Here is an 8,842-nt window from a genome sequence, read left to right on the forward strand (position 1 = left end):
TCCTGGCCTACCAACACGAGGGTCACAGGTTCGAACCCCTGTGTTACCTCCGGCTTGATCCGACGTCCATATTTGGTCCAGCCGGATTAAGGGTACGTGTCCTGGTCGCTGCACTAGTGCCTCCTCTGGTCGGTCGGGGCGCCTGTTTGGGGGGAGGGGAACTGGGGGAACAGCGTGATCCTCCCACACGCTACTTCCTCGCTGTCAGGTGAAAAGAAGCAGCTGGCGACTGCACATGTATTGGAGGAAGCATGAGCTAGTCTACAACTCTCACCAGATCGATTGAGGGGGTGGAGCAACGACTGGGACAGCAGGGGGAATTGGTCAAGTAATCAGAAAAAAGAAAAAGTGTATCACCATATACCAAACATGTGTATCACCGCCTCATGCAGAAAATTAAAATACACACCAAATCACAAGCTCAGTCGCACACACACGCAAATGCAAACTCACAACAAACATGCGCGCACACACAGACATACACACACAGACAGACACAGACAGACACACACACACACACACACACACACACACACAGAAGTACACACAAACAAGCACACTCTCCAGCACAAACACTGCTATAATGGTCCATGCTGCCCTCATTAATGAAGCAATATGTGATTTCTGTGGCCGCAGATTTTGGCGTTGGTTTGTTTACTTGGCTGTAAAAATAAAGTGTTACCCTTTTTCAGGGCATGGGAGAAGGACGCCCTCTGCATGCACACACACAGACAGACAGACAGACAGACAGAGACACACACACACACACACACACACACAGACACACACACACTTACAATTCAATAGGTGCTGTATTGGCATGGCATGGCTGCATTGCCAAAACAGCGAGTGAAGCAGGTATCGACGTTAGTCTTCAGTCACTATCAGCACATTCAACAGCTAAACTCTCTCTGTCTCGGTCTCTCTCCATCTCACTTTGTCTCTCTTTCTATCTCGATAGTACACAGATAGGGATGGCGATTGATAAGATTTTATTGATAGCAATGCCATTATGGATGCTGCTTATCGGTCTGATTCTTTATCGGTTCCCTTATCAATTTTCAGTGTGGAAAAATGTAGGCCGACAGGTTTTCAGCGTCAACGCAGCGGTTTCATTATCTCTTGAGTCTGAACACAGTCTAGGATGTCTGCCTAATAACATTTGAACATGTTGAAATATTTTACAATGCATATAACATGTTTCAACATATTGCTGGTGTCTCCACCCCTGAAATGATCATTTTACAGGCGTTACAAGTAGCACGGCTGCAGGGCTGTACATTTACTTTATTAGGTGGTAGCACCGGTAAGCTAAAAATGTCAGTAGCAGACTAGGTGGCGATCAAAATTCATTTGGTCATATAGATAGGGATGGGCATTTTTAAGATTTTAACGGTAGCCTACTACTAGTTACTGATATTGCTTGCTTCGATCTGGCACTTTATCGATATTCTTATCTGTTCTTTTTTTTATTAGTATGACCATTTGATCTCAGATGAGAGCACTCTGCAGAGAGCGTCACCCCAGATTTGAACTATAACAAATAAAATATGATGCATTATTATTCATTAAACTATCCAGCATGAACGTTTATGTAGCAATAATAAAAAATGACTATTTTCTCTCCAGTAGCACCCGTGTGAGTGGATATATACTTCTCTCAGCACAGAATATTTTTTAACAGCCATGCTAGCAAAACTGTAGCACTGTACTGTACAGCTGCAGCCCTGTGTTGTCATCTTTCTTTGTAGAATGACACCAAGCTTTGCAGCATTTCTTCCTCTCTGCCATGAGTCCTTACAAGTTTGCAGCAGGGTTGATGCAGAGTTTGACGTCATGACATCATGAGTTTTTGTAATGTGCACGAGCAACTGTCAGAAAAACATGGCGGCATGGCTAACAGGAAGTGATCATCTCATGATTCAGAGTAATTAGACAATTTGGAACTAAATAGTGTCGCTGGCCAGCCTCCTCTCCCTTCCGTGAGAGCCGTCTGGCTGCACGGAAACAGGCAACTGGGATAAGCCCTCCCCTGCTCTACAGCTGCTCCACATTGGAGCGACTGTTTCAGTCGCTGCCGGATGTCCGCTCCCGGCTTATTGCAAGCTCTGTCATTGGCTCCGACCATGTCAATCAGAGCGGCTTCCTGTGTGTCGCTGTAAATAGTGCACTCAGTGAAAACAACAACGCTAAATATCTAGCAACCTAACGGCAGAAACCTACACACTAGCTCGTTGCTACATGCGGAAAATCGCAAGTTGGATTGTTGGAAACAATTTTCCAAGGGCACTGCCGCTATGGAGACCTGCGCCACCAGACTCTTCTCACGGTAGGGAGGGGAGGCTGGCCAGCGAGACTAGGAACTAAATGTTTCCGGTGTTGGTGCAAAAATTATTCAGCTCCAATTTCAGCTCAGGCAGGCATTTGATTGGCTGTACGTCGGGCACGTGGTGGGATTAACGTGGGCAAAATGGCCGACAGCTTTAGATTAGCTAACAAGCTAATGCTAAACTACTGATGTTATCAGACATGATAGACATTAAAATATGAATCAGGGTTAGGGTTTGGGTTAGACCCCGTTGTGGACCCTGAGCCGAGCACTTCCAGTAGGGCGAACAGAATCGGTAAGCCGAGTAGATCCTGTACCTACACCTGCTCTCGATTACCATCACTGCTTACAGAATAAAACTCCGCCTCCTCTCTACACCAAAGCCAACACAACTCCTACGGCTGGGGAAAATACACACACACGCCCATCTCACACACACATACATACACACACACACACACACACACACTCTCTCTCTCTCTCTCTCACACACACACACACACCCATCTCACACACACATACATACGGTACATACACACACACACACACACACACACACACACACACACACACACACACACACACAGCGGGCATGCAGATACACACAATAGCCTCAAGCATAATAAACACACCAATCCATATTTAAAATGTCAGTCTTTACAGTAAGTGTGGTGTGAGAGCTGTGAGGGTGTGTGCTTGAATATATGTACTGTATGTAGCATGTAGTGGGTGTGCATGTGTGTGTGTGTGTGTGTGTGTGTGTGTGTGTGTGTGTGTGTGTGTGTGTGTGTGTGTGCATGCGTGCGTGTCATAGATCCGCTCTAATCAGATTTCTGTGTACTGGTGAGCAGTTACAGAAGTTGTGTCATTGTTTCGTAACCGTGGAAATACACTATTCCCTCTCTCTCTCTCACACTCTCTCTCTCTCTCTCTCTCTCTCTCTCTCTCTCTCTCTCTCTCTCTCTCTCTCTCTCTCTCTCTCACACACACACTCTCTCCCTCTAGCTCGCGCTAGCTCGCTCTAGCTCTCTCTCTCTCTCTCTCTCTCTCTCTCTCTCTCTCTCTCTCTCTCTCTCTCTCTCTCTCTCTCTCTCTCTCTCTCTCTTCTCTCTCTCGGGTGTGGTGGCCAAGGGCTTGTACATTTCACAGCAACAGCCGGGGCCGGGCTGTGCCTTTATTTATTATTATTGGTGTTGGCACATAGCGTGCGCACACACACCCACACACACCCACACACACATAGTCCGCCTTTCCCCTTCCTCTCCCCACTCCACACACACACACAGACACACAAACAGCCAGGCGCACGCCGGCACGCACACACACACACACACACACACATGCACACACGCACACACACACGCGCACACACACACACACACACACACACACACACACACACACACACACACACGTACTTGCACATACAGACACACATGGATAGATACAAACACATTCACAGACACACGCACAAAGAGATACACATTACATAAAACACAGGCACACGCACACACAAGAGCTAACACACATAAAACCTGCACACACCTCACACACAAAAGCCTACAAACAAGCACACACACACACACACAGATGCACAATTACACACACAGACACGCACACATAGGCAAACGGATCAAAAACAAATCCATGAACAAATAAGCGCACGCACAGCACACACACACACAAAGACAAAACAGACACGCACAAACACACACACATAAAAACTAAAACACACTTCACACACCAGCACACACGCAATTGGACACACACTTCTGATAACGCTCGCCACAAAAATCCAGTGGAACCAATTACAACGCTGTTCGCCTGGAAAATCAGCCCTGGGTTTTTAACCCTTTCCTGCCCGACGGCGCGGAGAACAAAGTCTGACGTCTCCACTGATAAAAACAACAACAACAACAACAAATCACAGCGCTGCCTTGGCCTTGGACGTACGCGTGTTATCTGTTTTTATTGAACGCACCTTCTGTAGCATCTCTAACGGGACGGGGGTCGGACGGGGAGACGTTCAAGGCCGTCACGTCCTCTTTTGACTGTCTGCCGCTGACAGAAAGTAGATGAAGATGTTTGACTGAGAGCAGCGGAGATACACCTAGCCTAGCCTGCTGACTGCATAGAGTCAAGTTTGTTTACTGGGGAGTCAAGTCTCATAAACCTTTGTTAAACATTAATCATGTCCTGCTCACCCTGTCCTGCTAACCCTGTCCTGCTCACCCTGTCCTGTTCACCCTGTCCTGCTCACCCTGTCCTGTTCACCCTGTCCTGTTCACCATGTCCTGCTAACCCTGTCCTGTTCACCCTGTCCTGTTCACCCTGTCCTGCTCACCATGTCCTGCTAACCCTGTCCTGTTCACCCTGTCCTGCTAACCCTGTCCTGCTCACCCTGTCCTGTTCACCCTGTCCTGCTCACCCTGTCCTGTTCACCCTGTCCTGTTCACCCTGTCCTGTTCACCCTGTCCTGCTAACCCTGTCCTGCTCACCCTGTCCTGTTCACCCTGTCCTGCTCACCCTGTCCTGCTCACCCTGTCCTGCTCACCCTGTCCTGCTAACCCTGTCCTGTTCACCCTGTCCTGCTCACCCTGTCCTGTTCACCCTGTCCTGCTCACCCTGTCCTGTTCACCCTGTCCTGTTCACCCTGTCCTGTTCACCATGTCCTGCTAACCCTGTCCTGTTCACCCTGTCCTGCTCACCCTGTCCTGTTCACCATGTCCTGCTAACCCTGTCCTGCTCACCCTGTCCTGCTCACCCTGTCCTGCTCACCCTGTCCTGCTCACCCTGTCCTGCTCACCCTGTCCTGCTCACCCTGTCCTGAAGTCATCTGAGAGTGAATATGCTGCACAAAGAAACCTGTCATTACAAGGTGTGAAATCAGACCTCTAATAGCAGCATTTAACACATTGTAATGCCGTTTAAGGCCTTAAGTTAAGAGGAGTTGAAATTGCATTTTAAGGACTTGTGGATCCCCTGCTGGCTCTGTTATCTTACATACACACACACACTTGCAGGTGCACGCTGCGCACGCACGTGTGTGTGCACAGTGCACACACACAATCATATTCAGTCCTTAACCACAATCGCACAAAAGCATGAATACTCAGGCAAACACACATAGACACACATACAATATACAGCGAGAAATACACACCCCTTAAGCTCCACACACAAAAGCATGTGCACAGATACACACTCGCACATACACACTCAGTCAGTTCCTAAGCTCAAATGCAAAAGGCATGAATTACACACGCACACACACACGTACACGCGCGCACACACACACACACACCACTGTTCTTTTCTCCCTCACACCTCTCCACATATCACATTTCATAGCAACACCAGAAATAAAGGCCCACTGGTAGGGGAGGGCTGGATGGAGAGGGAGATAGAGAGACAGAGTGGGAGAGAGAGAGAGAGACAGAGTGGGAGAGAGAGAGAGAGAGAGAGAGAGACAGAGTGGGAGAGAGAGAGAGAGACAGAGTGGGAGAGAGAGAGAGAGAGAGAGAGAGAGAGAGAGACAGAGAGGGAGAGAGAGGGGGGAGGGGCTATCGATCGGTTAGAGTTGGCTCAATCTGGGATTGAACTTAATTCCAGACTTGGAGAGAGCAGGAAGCAGGAAGCTGTCTGATAGGCAGCCTCTGAACAGAGGAACCTTCACTCCATTCTTCTTTCATATCTCTCATTCATTTCTTTTCCACTCCTCTCTTTCCACCCCCGGCTGGGCCTTTTTTTAACGATTATTTTCTCTGCTTTTCTTTTTCCTTCTTGGCTCTTAACAGTACATCTTGTTTTTTCTCTCTCTCTCTCTTTCTGTTTCTCTCTTCTCTCTGTTTGTCCCTCCCTCTCTCCCTCCTTCCCTCTCTCTCCATCCATTCTATTCCAGCGGCTGGCTTATTAGCATTCTCTCTGTACATATAATTGATTCCTCATGCCTCCCTCTTGTGAAAATGTCAATTCATAATTCTGTGTGATAGCTAGATGGCTAGCTGGCTGGCTAGCTGGCTGGCTAGCTGGCTGACTGGCTGGCTGGCTGGCTGCAAGGTAAAGTGGCCACTGATCCATTTGTAGCAAATACAAAGACACCAACAGCCAAATCTATGATAAATTCTAATGATATATAAATATGATAAATGATTAGAAATGGATTATACTGTAGCAAGCAGAGCCGGGCTCCTGAGCCACACTGAGCCTATAGGTTGTCATTGACATGTGCTTAACCTTTGTTACGCAGCAGGTCACTGAAGAGGCAACTCTCTCTGTGTGGATGGAGGCTGGAGAGGCTGAAGGCACTTTGAGGAGCTCGTAAAGGACAAGACCCTCTGCACTCACAGCCTGTCTTAGTGCTAATGGAAATGAATTAAGAGGAATTTCATTATCGATTAAATGGTCTGTGTGTGTGTGTGTGTGTGTGTGTGTGTGTGTGTGTGTGTGTGTGTGTGTGCGTGTGCGTGCGTGCGTGTGCGTGCGTGTGTGTCTGTGGCAACAGGAATGACCACAGACAGATCGCAGACGGGCAGATGCACACACACAAATACATTCACCCACACACACACACGCAGCAATATATCAATATTGTATCGATATCGTGACGTGAGACTAGATATGGTCTTAGATGTGGGATATGGTGATACGACATAAGTGTTGTCTCTTCCTGGTTTTAGTGATGTCATTTTCTGAACTTGTTGTAGCTGTTCTATTATTTGCCTTTACCCACTGGTCATTATATCCACCAAACATCTCATTGTGTCAATATTTAGTGAAAGCACCAATAGTCAGGAAAGGAAAATCCTGTCTTGGAATTTTATTTTGATCACAGTTGTTTGTGATACCTCACATGTGGCTTTGACTTACAACTGAACATTTAGCCCACTTTGTAGAAAACACAGAGATATATATAGGCTGGCTCTCCTCTGTATCACCATTCAGCCTACAAACAGCAAGATGTGATGTGTGGTCCATATCGCCTGCCTGTGATGTACACCAGCTGAGAAGAGGAGACTTCAGTGATGCCGCCCACACAGCTAACCCTCTACTACAGCTCAAAGGCACCTGGGTGCAGCTGAGAGAGGCGGAGGGAGGGAGGTGTGTGTGTGTGTGTGTGTGTGTGTGTGTGTGTGTACATAACAGGGAATCTCTTAGCCCAAACACACACACACCCCCACCCTCCCCTCACTCTCCTCCTGTTACAGCGCAGTCCCTGTCACTAGAGAGAGGGAGAGAGAGACAGAGAGAGAGAGACAGAAAGACAGAAAGAGATTGACGGAGCCGGGAGAGATAGAGAGAGAAAGCATTGAGAGAGCCATAGGGAGATAGTGACATAGCAAAACAGAGAGCGACGGAAAAAGAGGGACATTGGAAGACAGGGAGAGAGAGAGAGAGAGAGAGAGAGAGAGAGAGAGAGAGAGAGAGAGAGAGAGAGAGAGAGAGAGAGAGAGAGAGAGAGGGAGAGAGACATAAGGAGGTACTTACCGGATGCCTGCCCTGAGGGTACATGATCCCAGGAGAGGAGAGGCTGCCAGTCCGTTTGATGGCCAGGTTAGTCCCCTGGCCCTCCACTCCTCTGCCCTCCACCGGTCTCTCTCTCTCTCTCTCTCTCTCTCTCTCTCTCACTCACTCACACACACACACACACACACACACACACACGCTCTCACACACTCGGAAAGTCCAGTGCCTGCTCCTTAGCTGGGTTGGAAACAGCCGTCCTCACTCTTCCGGAGTCTCTCTCTCCCTCTGTCCTTCTGTCCTTCTGTCTGTCTCTCTCTCTTCCTGTGGAGACACGCGCACGGCCGAGGTGAGCTCAGTCCGTCCCGGTCAGAGCCCCCACTTGACCTCCTCCAAAGTCTCTGCTCTCTCTGGGTCTCTCTCTGGTCCTCTCTCCGGTCCTCTCTCTGGGTCTCTCTTCCCGCTCCTCGCCCTGTGCTCAGTGGAGGTCCACGCGTACTGAGATGACACCCAGCATGCCGCCTCTCCTCTCCTCTCCTCTCCTCTGCTCTTCCCCTCCTCTCTCCTCCTCTCTCCTCCTCTGCTTCTCCTCTCCTCCTCAGCGAGCCGTCCGACTGGGGAGCATGGAAACATAAACAACACACCGCTCCGTCCACACACAGTCTGCCTCTCTCCTACTACTCTCTCTCTCTCTCTCTCTCTCTCTCTGTCAGCCTCTGCCTTGTCTGCTGCTGTAGACAAGAAGGAGCAGGGAGGGGAGAGAGGGGCGAGAGAGCTTTGGTTTTAATCTAAATGTGGGGGGGGGGAAGGAGGAGAGCGAGAGAGGAAAGCAGGAAAGAACAGCAGGTCAGTGGAGGATCCAGCGGGCTTTTCAGCAGCGAGCCCTAGACTGTAATATATTGTGCCTGTTGGCTTCAACACAAACACGACAGGCTGCTCCAGCCCGCCCTTAAGGTGGAACTGAGCAGATAGGAGAGAGAGAGAGAGAGAGAGAGAGAGAGGGGCGGAGGGAGGGAGAGAGATACAGAGGCAGAGAGAGAGAGAGAGGCG

The 8,842-nt window shown here is 49.0% G+C and overlaps 1 protein-coding gene across 3 annotated transcripts in view; it reads right to left on the reverse strand.

Annotated features, from left to right (window-relative positions):
- The window catches only part of LOC310787100 (transducin-like enhancer protein 4), a 340,204-nt gene extending 331,575 nt beyond the window's left edge, over positions 1 to 8,629 (reverse strand). For all 3 annotated transcript variants that reach the window (XM_083648442.1, XM_083648443.1, XM_083648441.1), the window contains exon 1: positions 7,817 to 8,629. In XM_083648442.1, the coding sequence (XP_083504568.1) occupies positions 7,817 to 7,840 (24 nt within the window). In that variant the 5' untranslated portion in view covers positions 7,841 to 8,629. The remainder of the gene's footprint in view (positions 1 to 7,816) is intronic.
- Between the last annotated feature and the right edge of the window lie 213 nt (positions 8,630 to 8,842).

The sequence above is a fragment of the Poromitra crassiceps genome (genome assembly GCF_964638095.1).
Source record: "Poromitra crassiceps genome assembly, chromosome: 12".
In the NCBI taxonomy this organism is placed as follows: domain Eukaryota; kingdom Metazoa; phylum Chordata; class Actinopteri; order Beryciformes; family Melamphaidae; genus Poromitra; species Poromitra crassiceps.